General features: G+C 45.9%; 1 protein-coding gene across 1 annotated transcript in view; it reads left to right on the top strand.

The window, feature by feature from the left end:
• LOC128844959 (uncharacterized) overlaps nucleotides 1–15511 on the top strand; it is a 188726-nt gene that overhangs the window by 167459 nt on the left and 5756 nt on the right. The window contains exons 65-73 of the mRNA XM_054043145.1: nucleotides 3493–3697; nucleotides 5097–5284; nucleotides 6170–6267; nucleotides 6613–6797; nucleotides 7565–7767; nucleotides 8356–8545; nucleotides 9041–9150; nucleotides 13950–14072; nucleotides 14698–14839. Coding sequence (XP_053899120.1) covers nucleotides 3493–3697; nucleotides 5097–5284; nucleotides 6170–6267; nucleotides 6613–6797; nucleotides 7565–7767; nucleotides 8356–8545; nucleotides 9041–9150; nucleotides 13950–14072; nucleotides 14698–14839 — 1444 coding nt within the window. The remainder of the gene's footprint in view (nucleotides 1–3492; nucleotides 3698–5096; nucleotides 5285–6169; nucleotides 6268–6612; nucleotides 6798–7564; nucleotides 7768–8355; nucleotides 8546–9040; nucleotides 9151–13949; nucleotides 14073–14697; nucleotides 14840–15511) is intronic.

Raw genomic sequence — 15511 nt, 5'->3', positions numbered from 1 at the left:
TGCAGGGTGATCCCAACACACTCCCAGTCCCAAATTGTCCCAAAAATCTGTGTTCTGCACAGTCTAGTCCTCTCCTGGGCAGATATTAGAGGTCCATTGCCCCTGTAAGGGGACAGTATCCAGCAGTTTGCTCCTTTAACTGGGATTACCCAAACAGTTCAGTTTGAACCCAACACTGGTTTAGTTTTGAACAAAAACAAAACAAATTAATTTAACTACAAAGAGAGAGATTTTAAGTGAGTACAAGTACAAAGTATTAAAGTAAAAAATGGTTACAAGAGGAATAGAACATTTTCTAGTAGCTAAAACTTAGGCTACTCTTGGTTCAAGGTAAAATCCTTGCCACGTGTTCCCTGCAAATGTTCATGTCACGATCCCTTCCAAAGTCAACAGGCTGGTCCCTTTGTCTTCTTCGGAGACGGGGGGGGAGAGAAAAAAGAGAGAGAGAGAGACTACCTGGGGTGTTTTTGACCCTCACTTTTATAGTCCAGTCCCCCTTTGAAATGCATTTTCCTGAGGGTTACCCCTAGATAAAGTTCCTTCCCACTATGAAGACTGAGACATGGAGGCTCGTGGTGAAAGAGGTTCCATCTTATTTGTTAAAATGCAGATCAATCTGGTCCTGCCCCCCTTCTTTGCCAAAGAATGGCCACTTGACTGGTGATTTACAGTCAACTTTGATGACACCTGGCTAGAGGCATGAGCTTGTCCTTTATCTTTGCAAAACTGATTTACCCTCTCTTGCTGTCTCAAGGACTCTGTTTACTACTTATATGTAAACTGAGGTAAACACACATGCCTTTGTTTAGGACAGACTGTTTAACATCTTCTGCCTAGTCAGGGCTACGTGAGTTTGAATACATGCTAACAACATCATATGGGGGAATTAGAACTTTACATATAATTTTGCTACCTGCATTTCATAATCATATTATTGATCAGTGAATTATTAGTTTTCAAATGATACCTCACAAGGCATATTTTGTACAGAGATTATGACAATAGTGTGTATGGTGTGAATACAGGTCTTTCGGTCACAGTCATTAATACAAATTAAACACCATTGTATTAACTCTGGTTGTTTTGTTTAATTTGAACTATTAAATGGTTCAGCCTTTGTGGACACTGCTGTTCATATAAAGGAAAAGCACACTCCAGCCTTATAAAGGTTCCATGTCTTTGTAACAAACCCTAAGGAATATTGACCCACCTCAACTCCCAGAGACTTTAGTGGAATTATGGGCACTCAGTACCTTCCAGGATTTGGTCCTATAAACCTACCTTCAGTTTTCAATAAATCAGATAGCCCTTTTCTATAGGAATCTAGGAAGAAAGATACAAAACTGTCACAGATTCACCAGCTCTGATCTATGTGCCAGCCTGTAGCCGTCCTTCGGGAGTGATCCCTTTAGCATGCTAGACCACAAGGGTCCCCATAGTCCCACAGGGGCAGGCCCATGGCCTCCACAAGTCTGAAATTGGGCCTTGGGCACCAGCAATCCCTGCCTCTTTCTGTGACTCCCTATAGTGAGCCCAGACAGGCCACATTCCTGTGGGAGGCTTGTTCTTTACGCCTTCAAGGTGCACTACTCTATCTCAGTGGTTTGAGCATTGGCCTACTAAACCCAGGGTTGTGAGTTCAATCCTTGAGGGGGCCATTTAGGGATCTGGGGCAAAAATCTGTCTGGGGATTGATCCTGCTTTGAGCAGGGGGTTGGATTAGATGACCTCCTGAGGTCCCTTCCAACCCTGATATTCTATGCATAGGCGTGCGCACTGGGTGTGCCTAGGCACACCCTAATGCAGGGGTGGGCAAATGGCTTCACTCCCCGGCGTGGCAAGCCGCGAGGTCCACGTTCCCGGGCCTGAGCACCTGGCTGAGCGCAGCAAGCTGCCGGCCCCTCCTCCACCTTCCCCCATCCCCTGGAGCCATGCTGCTGCGCGCAGCGCTCTGTGGGCCGGGACTGCGTGCTCCTGTGGGGCACTGTTTAGCTCCACGGAGAGGCTAGGAGCCTCATCTCATGGTAAGGGATCTGGGGCCAGGGGGGTTGGATAGGAGGTGGGGGCAGTCAGGGGACAGGGTGGGTTGGATAAGAGGTGGGATCCCGGGTGGTGGTGGTTAGGAGCAGGGGGTCTCTGGAGGGGGCAGTCAGGGAGCAGGGGGGATTGGATGGGGCACGGGAGTCCTGGGGTCTCTTAGGGGGCAGGGGGTGGATAGGAGTCAGGGGACAGGGAGCAAGGAAGGTCCTGGGGGGCAGTAAGTGGGGGGGTCTCTGGAACGAGTGGTTAGGGGACAAGGAGCTGGGGGGGGTTGGATGAGTCAGGAGTTCTGGGGAGGAGCTGTCAGGAGGCAGGGGAGTGGAGAGGGGTCGGGGGAGGCAGGGAGTGAGGGGGCTGTATGGGTTGGGAGTTCTGGGGGTTCTGTCGGGGTGGGGAGCAGTTGAATAGGTGTGGGAGTCCCAGGGGTCTGTCTGGGGGCGGGGGTGTGGATAAGGGTCGGGGCAGTCAGGGGACAGGTAGGGGGTAGGGTTCTAGGGGGGCAGTCAGGGGACAAGACTCAGGGAGGCTTAGGTAGGGGGTGGAGTCCTGGTTGGCAGTTAGGGGCAGGGGTCCCAGGAGGGGGTAGTCAGGGGGGGACAAGGAGCAGGGGGGGTTGGGGATTCTGAGGGGGGAAGTCAGGGGGCAGGAAGTAGGCGGGAGTGGATGGGGGCAGGGCAGGGGCGGGGCTCCCTGGGTGCACACCCTAATGAAATGGGCTGCGCACGGCTATGATTCTGTGATCCGCAGTTACACCCGGCAGCCTCTTCAACATGAGCTAACAATGTATTAGTCACCTGGCATGCAGAATCTCAAAGTCTTTGGGTTAGCATGAGAGGATCAGGCTTAGGATATGGTTCCTATTTGTGGAAGCCATGGTGTTGCCATGCTGTACTTCTGTACTATACCTGAGCCCATCCTCGCCCGCTCTGTCTCCTTTGTCTCTCAGTTCCAGGAGTGCTCTGTGTACCCTGCTCCTCTTAATGCAGATACCTGACACCTCTTGTCTTGTTCTCCAGACACAGCCATGCTGTGTTCACATCCGCAGCTGCCTGTGCAGCTAAGTGGTAATTTTTGGTCATTGGGGTTCCTATTGTTTCTGTAGGGTCTTCCAGTCAAATGTATTGATTCCAGCCCAGACAGTTCTAGTGGCTGTATGTCTCACATACCTAACCTGATCTCCCATGCCTAGGGAGAAAATCAGTTCTTCCCCCCCATGGATAGTGATGCCAAGATGATGGGTACAGAGTCATACAGATAGTTCTTACAAATAGTACAGAAAATTCCCACATTCATCACAAAAGCATTATGGGAAAGCTGTGAGGTTTGCTGCTAAAGACAGGGTAGTCCTGAAGCTCTGGAGCGCTGATGACTGTCGTAGGAAAACAAGCTCCAAAAGTTTGCTAAAAATCACCGCATATGTCTACATTTCTTGTTGTTTGGGGCCCATTGCAGGTGCAGAAAATTGATTTCCTGTATGAAGCAGCTGGTTGGCCTTTGAAAGCCTCCCAAGAGATTGCCGGAATCCTCCAAAATGTGGGGAAAGCTGTCGCCCAGATGTGGAAGCAGAGTGGAATCAGGCAAACCCTGAGGAATAACCTCCCACTGTACTTGGAAAAAATTCAAGACACTGTCCAGCAAATGCAAAATGAACTTCAAAGTAAGGAGAGCCATCTAAAGCAAGGGGGTATTCTGCACGGGTCAGGTCAGTGCAGGAAATAAGCAGGGGCTAGAAAACTGAATAAATAAGATGCTGAATAGGTTTTATTTTGATCTCTAAAGAAGCGCTGATCTAGACTCTGGGCTGTGATAGATTATTTATAAATATCTATACAAACTCCACTGCATCCATATTCACATAGATCATAAAAAAACTGCCAAATAACCTTGGTTTAGCAAACCCTCTAATGAAATCCTGGAAGTATAGTCTGACTCATGCCCTGAAGGTCAGTAAATCTAGGCTCCGTCAGACTTAGGGCTTGTCTACACTTACCAGGGGAAGGATGCGTGGTGATTGATGCATCGGCAGTCGATTTAGTGGGTCTAGACCCGCTAAATCTACGGCAGATCGCTCTCCCGTCAACTCCTGTACTCCACCTGAACAAGAAGTGCAAGGGGAGTCGACGGGAGACCCCGCGGTAGGTAGATCTAAGTACATCAACTTCAGCTATGTTATTCATATAGATCGTTATAACTTAGATCCCTCTCCCTCCGTAGTGTAGACAAGGCTTAAGACTGGCAGCGGATTCCTCAGTCAAGGAGCACATGCTGAAAATGCCACCCCGACCCCCAGCATTTAAACCAAAGAACCATTAACTTGAGGACTAGACTGCTGGAACTTGTGTTAGCTAGATTCTGGGCACTGTACCTGTTCTATGGTTAGTATGCTGCCAGGCCATTCCATTGCTAGCAGTTCACATGATGTTTCAGATGGATGACATTTGCAGTCAAACTAAGAGGAAAATCATGTGAACTGTATTAATTTGTGATTAACAGCTGCCTTCATCATGGCACAAGAGAAAACTTCTAACCGAGTCCCAGAATGTGATCTGTCTCCCTATTGCCAATACCAGGACTTAGTCCTTGGACTCTAGTTCAATGTGTATTTGTACTTTCGGTTATAATAACCAAATTATCCCCTTGCTCCTCCTTGGAAGGTGACGAGGTGGGAGGTAGAGCTGCAATGATAGAGCAGCCAGGTGCTGAGGCATTCTGTCCATGCAGGGCAGATAGGGACAGACTGAGGGAGCCCGAGGAAAGCATGTTATGTAACATTCCTTACAGTGGATTTGAAAAAGCAGCATGCGCTCCCCACCATCTCAGTGTCTGCTGCTGGATGCTGGAAAGGTGGACCAGGGCCATACCTGTTTTCAATAGCCTGTCCTACAGAGAAGATAAAGGACTGAAGCACCCATCTCCTGTGCAGGGAAAAATCCCCTTTTCTCTCTCTTGCACTCCCATCCTCCCCCTGTGCTGGGGCAGTGAAGATTTTGTCCTGAGGTACAGCTGGGGACCACTTTAAAATCTATTTGCTAAGGTCAGTTTCACACTTGTTGCAGAGCCATTAGCAACTCTGAAGGATGCCTACTATGATGTGACTTTGAAGCCACTGGACGAAGTTTGGCAAGAGAAAACAGAGGGATATATGAAGAAAATCCAGGCTTTTGTGCCCAGTATTGTAAAGGATGTATGGTTAATGGAACCAATCCAGGTGACATTAAGAGCCATGAAAACAGGCTTGGATATGGTTAGTATAAAACAACACTTCATTTTTATATGGGTCGGAGGGGATGGCTTACAGGCCTAAGCATCAGCTTTGAAATATCAAGTCTCTCTCTATACGCAGGTCTGGTTCAGGTCCCACTCAGGCTGTTCAAATGAGATCTTAATAAAATTCAAGGTTTTGTCTGCTCTGTGTGAACATCAAGGGCCATATTCCTCAACCTGCTCTCAAACTAGCTACTAAAATTACACCTAAAATTTTAAGCAACATTTTTGTTTATGCAAATTACACAGGTAGAATTCCACCTTCCTGCTTTGTTCACATACCGCTAATATATGGGTATGGCTGTTTGCAAATTTTGAAAAAGTGGCCTGGTATCTCAGTGACATGTTTCATATTAGAGGGTTGTCACTCTGGTATCTTTGGCCAAAATGACACCACTAGCAGTGTGCTGCTTGTCCACATGGTTACTGTCTTCCCACCCCAGAGCTACCTGTGTAATTCCTGTCAGTCTATAGTTTGTAAATAGATTTGGGGACCTTCAGAGGTACGATATACCTAAAACTATTTAAAGGAGGTTGTCTGTGCTGCAGAACCAATGCATATAATGGAGATCTCAATCCTCTCCAGTAGCAACCGTAGCACATCAACTCATTGAAGTGTTGGTACATTTTAAATGATATCATCATAGGAAGGCTGTATTTCTCTCTGATATCAACATGGCTAACTTCTCATTCACAAGCTACCTCTAAATAACAGGATGACATGCAGTCAGGCAAGTGACAAATGTGAGGGAGGATTGAGTGTTTGTGAATAGTCTTTTGATATCAAAGCAACGTTCTGGCTGGTCCAAAAATCACGTTAATGTCACAGTTGATTTTATAATGTGCTGTTCTGGTTCCCCACTAGGCAACACACCAGATGCTGAGGTGGGCAGAAGCCAAGTTTTCCAGAGCTGTGAGCAAGATCCGAAAGCCTTTATCAAACCTGTACAGTTTTTCTGCCAGGTAACAGTGGGTATTCCTGGATATGGGTATTCCTGCAGTATAGTCTTCTAAACAGATATTTACATTTTTTTTTCACATCAAGTTACATTATTAGGGTACAGAACCAAGCAACTATCCTTGGACACCCTTTATACCAGTTAATATTGACAATGTAAGTTATCATCTACTATCATGGCCTGCTTTTTCCACTTCGGAGAATAAATATCCACCAGCAAATAGAATAACTCTGGAACACTCAGCCTTAAGTAGCACTTTTCTTTCCCATTTTATAACATTTGATATATTAACTGCATTGAATCAATTTAACACCAGTAACAACACGAGTGAATCATTTGTGTCCCACAGGAACTGTTCAATGGCAGTGAAACTGCCAATGCTGCCTAAAGGAGACCACTCTGTGGACCTGGCAAACATCACTAACTACCTCATTGAAGAAAAGCTAATGAGGCCCCTCAGGGACCTCTACAACATCAACCCAGTAGCTGAGTATTATAGAATCAAACAGAGGATGATGGAGAGTCCCTTTGAATGTAAGTTCCTTGACAGCTCTAATATATTTCTCAGCAGGTCCCAGTCCCCTCTGAGCTCCAGACAGAATTTTGCATAACTAGAGAGGATTGTTAATTAACACCATATTTCGATGGATGGCATTTTATAGTATTTTATGTAGACTGGTATTTTGGTGGCGTAACAGTCACCTACCAGTAAATAAGCCATTTTTGTGAACTTTCAACTCCAGCAAATCTCCATGAGAATTTTTCTTATTTTTTTAATTACATACCGTACAAAAAAGCTGTGTTATAACATCACTATGTTGAGAAATGGGGAATGAGCAGGTAGAATATATCTATATCTTACCTACATCCCATTGTGATGAGGTCTCAGAGCATGCATTTTGGCTGAGGTAGTATCTGGGTCTCATATTGAGGGCCTGATCCTAATTTAATTGAAGTCAATGACATAACTCCTGTTAACTTCAGAGTGCACAAGATGGCTCTGCAGACACTTCAGAGACCGCATTAGATAGGGAGTATTGCTAATAGGAGCAGTTCTCATTGAACATCTGACCAACAATTAGTAGACAACAGATCTTCCAGAAGCAGTCGTTTTTGGACAGTGTATCTCATGCTTCATTAGCGCCAATACCTGGGCAGAATGGAGGGCTTTAAAAGGAGGCTTCTGACATAAGATTTTCAGGCAAAGAAAATGTTCTGATTCTGGCAAGCAGTTAATAAGTGCCACCCATTGAGCTCTGTGAACAACACAGTGACATTGCTTTTGCAATATCATCCTCTAGATCATGCTGTGCTGATGGGCAAAAAGCACGTTAGGACTTTTGATGGAAGAATGTATGATCTGACATCGAAGTGCAGTGTGCTTCTTGCCAAGGATTTTGTTCACAATACCTTTACTGTAGTGCTGAACCAGGAGAGTAGTGGCTTGAGATCATTGCACGTGGAGATGAACCGGACTACCATTGATATCTACCCAGGACTGAAGGTAGGTATGCCCACTGAAATCACTGCCCTTTGACAAAGAAGCCAAACCCTGAATTTATCTGCACTTCAGACTTAGCATACAGTGGCTCACATAAGTTAATGCAAAGATAGGAAAATCCCACTAATATATCAGCAAAAGGGAATAGCCCTCAATAAGAGAAACTAATACCATCAATCCTGGACCACAGTCTGCCTGGACCATATGTGGATACATGAGATGGGGAAGGCTCAAGGAATCTTTCTCCAACTCTTGCATGATCCATGTAAGCCAGGAAGAACTACAGCACCTGTGCTTGGAGAAACAAGCTGTACCTCACTCCTTGTGTCCACTTGGGAGGCTTTGTGCTTCACTGCTCCCTCAGGAGCTCCACTCTATCCTCCACATGGGGCTGTGCATAAATGGCACCATCCATTTTCAAATGTGCAAACTGTGAGCCAACCCGGTAACCTGGAGCTGCCATTTCTAACATAAGTTATGTTCCAGATATTTGAAAGTACAACTTCATTGGGGAGTTTAGGGGAATCAACACCTTGCAAGGTCCATCCTAAGTTAGTTACTCTGAACATTTTTATCATCATCTTAAAATAGACATACAAGATGTATAATTTTTCCCTGATGGAAGAGAACTGCCTCAGTCTGGATCAGTCCCTTGAAATGAACGGCATCACTGTGAGAAAAGAAGCTAACAGAATAGAAGTATTGAACGAGAATGGAATTTCTGTCTCCTGCGACTTTCACTATGATCTCTGTACTGTTACCCTGGATGGATGGCATCATGGTAAGTACTAAACATTCAGCATAGCCATTCCCTTCTGCTTCTAATTTGTTTCTCTCTCTGAATTCTAGAAACCTCAGGTTTCAGAATACAGGCTGCCCTGCATCAGCCTTTCCCTCAAGCCCTGGAGATGGCACAAGACACTGCCAGTGAATGTGATGAGACATAAAATATGTTCCTATAGTAACAGCAGCAAACTGATGCCCAAACTTTACAGCGTACCACCCTGTATCTTTATAGACATACATGTCTTCTGTCATGGCAGCTCCTTTCTCTGGCAGGAGGGCAGAGGGAAAAGCTAACACATGGGAGGACAACGTAGCTCCCTCAACCTGTTACTCTGCCAAGGGATACCATCCTTCTGGAACCCAAACATATCACCTCTGCATTACACCTGAGCTCCATTAGGCAGGATAGTAAAAGGCCAGAGGTGGCTTTTAAAACCAGAATTCTCCCGTGGCTCTGTTTTTATCTTCCTCTGCTTTCATTTGGTTCCAGGTGTATCAGCTGGTCTTTTTGGTACCAATGATAATGAAGCTGGAAATGAATGGATGCTTCCCAATCACTCCTACACTGATAGCGTGAAGGAATTCACACGGAGCTGGCAGGTATGCTGGCTATCTCACTGCTATCAGCAAGCACTGTTGCAAGATATCTGTCTTTTGAGATCACATGTGGCACTTGGAACACAAAGAGTGTGACTAGTTAATATATATTTGATAGCATGCTCTCCAGGAAAAATGAACAGAGCTCATAAGCTGTACTACAGGACTAACGCAGAAAAAGGAAAATTAAGCTTGCAATGCCTGGCCAAGTTGTTTGCCTTTGAGAGCACCAACTCTGGTTGGTATTAACTCCCCTGTGGCCTTTCCACATCACTTACTAAAGAGCTTACTCAAAAAAAATACCCAAAGCAGATGATGCCACTGAGACTTTGTGGCTCTTCCCTTTCTCTTCACTTGCAAGACCATGACCTAATTCCACACCCAGAACCACTGCAACCATCTAACTCCAATTCAGGGCTTCTGAACTCTACCCCAAATAGCAGAAGGGTTCAAGATATCTTACTTCTGTTCTGCTATTGGAGAATCAGATGGATTCTAATGAGTGTGCAGAGTATACTTATGTGGGTAATATGGCCAGGATCTCGGTGGGACGGACAGAGGTGTATTGTTAATGTAAACTATTTATTTATTATTAATTTCCTTCCATTTATTTAAGAATACATATTAGCACCCAATGCAAAAGCACCTGGGCAAGTTGAGTTAGTAAAAATAATCAATTTAACACAATATATAAGAAACTTTTTGTAATACCGTAAACAAGCTAGGGAGGCATGCATGACCTTTTTAAGTGGCTGATGTCATAATGATTCTGCTTATACTATTGATTGCTACATTTTATTTATATGCCACACAGCATCTTTGGAGTGCTGAACACTGCCAAGAAGGATCTATAGATGACTTTAGCTGAACTCTGTGTGCTGCTTGCAGTCAGTTTGACTCCTATCCCGTTCTGAAAAAGTAATAAAAAGATTTACTTGCTGATAATGTACCATTGATATACATCATTAAAGCAATAGCCAGGAATACAAATATGCCAAGTCAGGAATTCATTCCAACTACTACAAACCTTTTTAAAGGGGTAGGATGAGACAATACAGTGGAAATAACCTGCTGGACAATGTATTTAGTTGTACTGGTAAAGTGGAGTTTACATCTCTCCAGCAGTGCAAGTAGGGCAGTACGGTACGGTATGCCATACCAGCAAGATATTTATAGCTGGTACAGCGTACCGCAAAGACACAGGAGGAGCAGAACATACGGCCACTGGGCGGCCCCATGCCGGCAACTTCTCTGGCACAGCTATACCGCCCCAGCCCTTCCACACAGGGTCTCCTCCGTCTGTAAAGCAGCTCCACAGAAGGATAGGGCTGGGGGCAGTACAGCTGCGCTAGAGGAACTGCTGTATGAGGCTGCCTAGTGGCCCCACGTTCTGCTCCTTTCCCCGCTGCGGTTCCCGGGAGAGCCCTGCAGTTTAGGGTTCTCGCGGGGAAAGGAGCAGAACGCCAGCAGCTCTTCTGACGTGGTTCTACCACCCCAGCCCTTCCACGCAGCTGCATCTCTCTAGGGTCTTTACAGCAGCCCTGCTGGAGGACAGGGCTGGGGATGGTAGAGCAATGCCGGAGGCAGGGCCGGTTCGAGGTTTTTTGCCGCCCCAAGCAAAAAAAATTTTGGATGCCCCTCCCCCCAACCCTGGGCTCTTCCCCCCCCAACCCGTATCCCCTGCCGCCCCAGCCCTGGGCTTCCCCCCCCCCCCCCACCTTCACCCTCCTTCCGCCCCAGCCCTGGGTCACTGGTAACTCGCTCCCAGGACGAGTCATTCAGCAGGAATTTTGGATGTGCACAGAAAACAGACAGGATTGGTTCCCATATGGTTACAGAACTGCAGTAAAGTGGAACAATTTTCAGCTTGTGTGATTGGAGGATATCTGGATGCATATTATAAGACTGTCCTACATAAATGAGGAAAAGTTGAGGTGCCTTTATTATTCTTTTGTTCCACTCTTTCTTTCTATGGGGAATTTGCCAATGCAATATCACTGTCTTCCTTTTAAACAAATAAAACTAAAAAAAATGGCAATGGCTGTTGAAAATAGCAATTCCAGTCCTAATAACCACTGGGAAGCATTTCTTGCTCAATTTTATCCTGCTTTTTCCTACAGCAAGTTACAGTGGATCAGTATATTTGATTTGGGAGAAATGAAGTAACAGCTGCCCAAGTTGAGCTTGAGCACTCCTGAATTTTGAGGTGTTCAAATCTGGAGGGCAGGTGCTAGATTCCCTTTCTGAATATTAGCTAAATCTGGAAAGGAAAAGTCAATTTCTGCTTCCATGGCTCAGAAGTGGAAATCCTCCTATGTGCCTGGTACTGTATCTAAAGCTGTCCAGGTCCCCTAGCAGAGCCTCCCCTCCCTTACTTTTCATTTTAAATTCTAGTGGGATCCACGTACCTCCCTTGCTAGGCTTCAGATAGAGAGGGGCACTGTCCATTTAGTCCACCCAATTCCTTCTTTGGGGGCTGCAAGGTGAGGTCACACCAGTATCCCTAATCCAGTCTGGGGAAGTCTTCTGAAAGGGGTATCTGGGCCAAAGCCTACTCCTTGGGCATACTACTAGGGTTATCATACATCCGTATTTTTACGGACATGTCCAGCTTTTTTGGTTTGAAATGGCCATCCGGGAGGAATTTGTAAAACTCTCAAAAGCTCCAGGATTTCCCTCCCAATGCAGAGCACGGCGCAACTGACAGGCCAGCTCGGACGTATTGAGCCGCTCGCATGGGGCCTCCAGCAGCAAGAGCCCCTTCCCCTGCTCCCCCCCTCCCCTGCAACCTCAGCGTGTCACGCCGGCAGCGTTCTGGGGGGGAGGGGGGCTGTGTGCTCCGCAGGGGAGCGCAGCAGCGTGTCTGTGGCAGCGTGATGGGCTCCATGCGGAGCCCGACACGCTGGTCTGAGCAGCACGGTAAGGGGGCCGGGGGGTTGGAGAAGGGGTAGGGAGTCCTGGGGGGAGTCAAGGAACAGGGAGCAGGGGGGGGGATTGGATGGGTTGGGGGTTCTGAAGGGGCCTGTCAGGGGGCAGGGGTGTGGAGAGGGGTCGGGACAGTCAAGGGACAGGTGGCGGAGGGGTTGGATGGGTCGGGGGAGCCTGTCAGGGGGCGGGAGTGTGGAGAGGGGTCAGGGCACTCAAGGAACAGGGAGCTGGGGGGGGGGTGGATGGGTTGGGGGTTCTGGGGGGGCCTGTAAGGGGGTGGGGTTGTGGAACAGGGTCAGGACAGTCAAGGAACAGGTGGCAGGAGGGGTTGGATAGGCGTGGGAGTCCTGGGGGTCTGTCAGGGGACGGGGGTGTGCATAGGGGCCAAGGGCAGCCAGGGGAAAGGTAGTGGGTGGAGTCCTAGGGGGGCAGTTAGGGTCGGGGGTCTCAGGAGGGGGCAGTCGGGGACAAGGAGAAAGGAGGCTTAGATAGGGGGTGGGGTCCCGGGGGCCGATCAGGGACAGGGGTCCTGGGAAGGGGCGATCAGGGGACAAGGAGCAGAGGGGCTTAGATAGGGGGTGGGGTTCCAGGGGGTGGTTACGGTCACGGGTCCCAGGAGGGGGTGATCAGGGGACAATCAGGAGACAAGGAGAAGGGGGGGGTTGGATGGGTTGGGGTTTCTGTGTGGGGCAGTCAGGGGGAATTGGGAGGGAGTGGATGGGGGCAGGGTGGGGCTACCCTTCTCCCCCCCCCATGGAGTGTCCTCTTTGTGAATATTAAAATATGGTATCCCTACCCGTCACAGTGCAGCTCTCCATTCACAGCAAACTGCAGCATGAGGTCTCAGCTACCTCACTCCCTCCCCCTCCCTTTCCTGTTGATAGCGGCCAAGGGAATGCTGGGAAATGTAGTTTCCAAGGAACTACAGCTCCCAGGGACCCCTGTTCTTTCTCAGCTCCCATGCTGGATCCCTGCCTCCCCTGAAAAAGGGCCGCCCCAAGCACCTGCTTGCTTTGCTGGTGCCTAGAGCCGCCCCTGGCCGGAGGAGCTGCTGGTGTTCTGCTCCTTTCCCCGGTGCAGTTCCCAGGAGAGCCCTGAACTGCAGAACGTGAGGCCACAGGAGACTTTGCAGGCCAGGAGCCATGCAATTGAACACCTGCATAGAAAAATAATTGTTTGGGAGCTTACCTTTGTGTTCTGCCTGAATATAGGGTTGACCACATGGCGTACTGATCTGATCTACAAATGTGCATTTGCAATGTTTGTGCCAAACAAATCACAGCATTGCAGTGAATGCTGCTCATTTCTGATTTTGTTGATGTTGCATTATCACTATTTTGTGTTTGGACCTGAACCAAGCATCACAAAAATCCATCCACATCTCATTGTGCAGAAATGTTTGTCATTGCCACTACCTTCCACTTGTGATTATTTTCTCTTAAAACTTTATAAATATTCTTGTTAATAAGTACAATAGTCAGAAAGAATCTGAGTAACTTTTCTCTCTACAAAAGGACCTAATAAAAGCACTACTTTTAATAATGTTATAAATGATAGATTAAAAAAAGACAGCTAGCCAACAACTTGTTTCAGCAGCTAATGAATCACAAAAATCGATAAGAAAAGGAAACAATGTTTCTAACCTGTAATATTTATAAGATGATACAATCTTTGTTTCATTTATAAAGACTGCATGGCACATCCTAATATTAATGAAACAATAAAAAATTATTCAGAGCAGCATAAAAAAAAAGTCTAACAAGCCTTGATCTATAGTGCTTGCAGTGATCTCTCCCAATGTAAATGAAGGGGTTTACAGTGCATTAGTGCTTTAAAAAAGGGTGTTTATTCATTGACTAGTCTTGTTTTCTCAGGTGAGCAGTCACTGCAGCTACGTACAGAAGAAGGTGAAACTGTGTTCCATCACAGCTAAGCAAAAAGTTTGTAAAGTGTTTTTTCAAGAACCCCACTCTCTTCTTAGGAACTGCTTCAAAGTTGTAAGTATTACTAGGAATCAGTTTGGACCTCCTAACACCACTCTTCAAAGCTGCATTAATGAATTATGAAAGATTGCAGGGAAGGTGAACATTCCACAGTGTCCTTACTTTTAACTATCGGGAGTTTAGTTGAAACTCATCCTCTGTAGTGATCAGAACAGTATCACAGAAGGACTAACCAAATGTCACACTCTCTCCACCACATAAATACGTTTCTCTGATCTATGGAATGTTACCTTGGCTTGACATTGTAGTTTATCATATTGGTGTAGAATATGGAAATACAGTAGAGCCCTAGAATCAGTCATAATAAAAGATGTATTAATAATGATTTCAGAAACCAGACATGTGGAATGAAAAAAGTCAATTCCTCTGAAGTTCTTGATTTCATTCTTTACAGCAAATCAGGCAAATTAACTGTGAGAGTTATTTTATAGACTGTTGATATGGTCTAAATACCTTCCTTTCACCTATGTTAATTCTCATGTGCAGCTGAGGCTGACAACGCAAGACAAGCTAAAAGAAGGTTTATTCACATTTCCAAATTATCATCAACCTGTTAGAAGAGTTGTATACTTTGCTTCATGTAACTGAGACATTACGTATCATTCTGTTCATGTTTAAGGTGGACCCTGAGCTGTTCTACAGCATGTGCGTGTATGATGCTTGTGACTCCAGTGAGTTGAAAGCTGCCTGCAACTTGGCAGCTGCATTTGTCCACTTGTGCAGCAGGAATTTTGTCCCCTTGGAAATTCCTTCTCAATGTGGTAAGTTTCATTTCTGTTCATCCCAAACACTCTGCCTAGGATGTCAGACTTAACATACAAATGTTATCTAGTAACGTGGCTATAAGTAATCACAGAAACACTATTCCACAGTTTTTTGCTTATCTCCACAGTTTTGTCCCTCCAGTTTATATTTCAGCCTTTGTTTTTAACTCAGTAGAGCAGACACCACCGCTGTTTCTTATTCCCTGTTGGCTACTTTATTTCCTCTGAATTTGCTTAGTGAAAACATTTTTACAGTATTATAAATTTATTTTTTCCATGTTTTCTAATTCTTTGATGATCTTTTTGCTTTGTTCCTTTGTTTTTCTTCTGAATATTTATCTGGATTCATATTATCAAAAATATATATTTTGTGATTCAAAAAACAAACAAGACATAAAAGGTTCCTTTCCTTCCACTCTTTTTAATGAGATCTGCATTCCTTAGAATACAAGATTAAAAAACCGCTATTTTAATCTGACCATCAGTTATCTCAGATCCATCTCTCCGCTGCTCTCTCGTTAGAACGCAGAGGTAGAAAACTTTCATAGGAGTGATCCTTGGGGTTTGTAACCATTTACACCAGAGTCCCTGCCAAGATGAAAGAATGTTTGTTACTCTTGAGTAATTTAGAGAAAGATTGGGCCACTGCTGTCGGTTGATGTATCTCCA

This window comes from Malaclemys terrapin, chromosome 10 (genome assembly GCF_027887155.1).
Source record: "Malaclemys terrapin pileata isolate rMalTer1 chromosome 10, rMalTer1.hap1, whole genome shotgun sequence".
Classification (NCBI taxonomy): Eukaryota; Metazoa; Chordata; order Testudines; family Emydidae; genus Malaclemys; species Malaclemys terrapin.
Note: the sequence above shows the minus strand (reverse complement) of the source record. Positions and strands in the feature narration are given on the sequence as shown.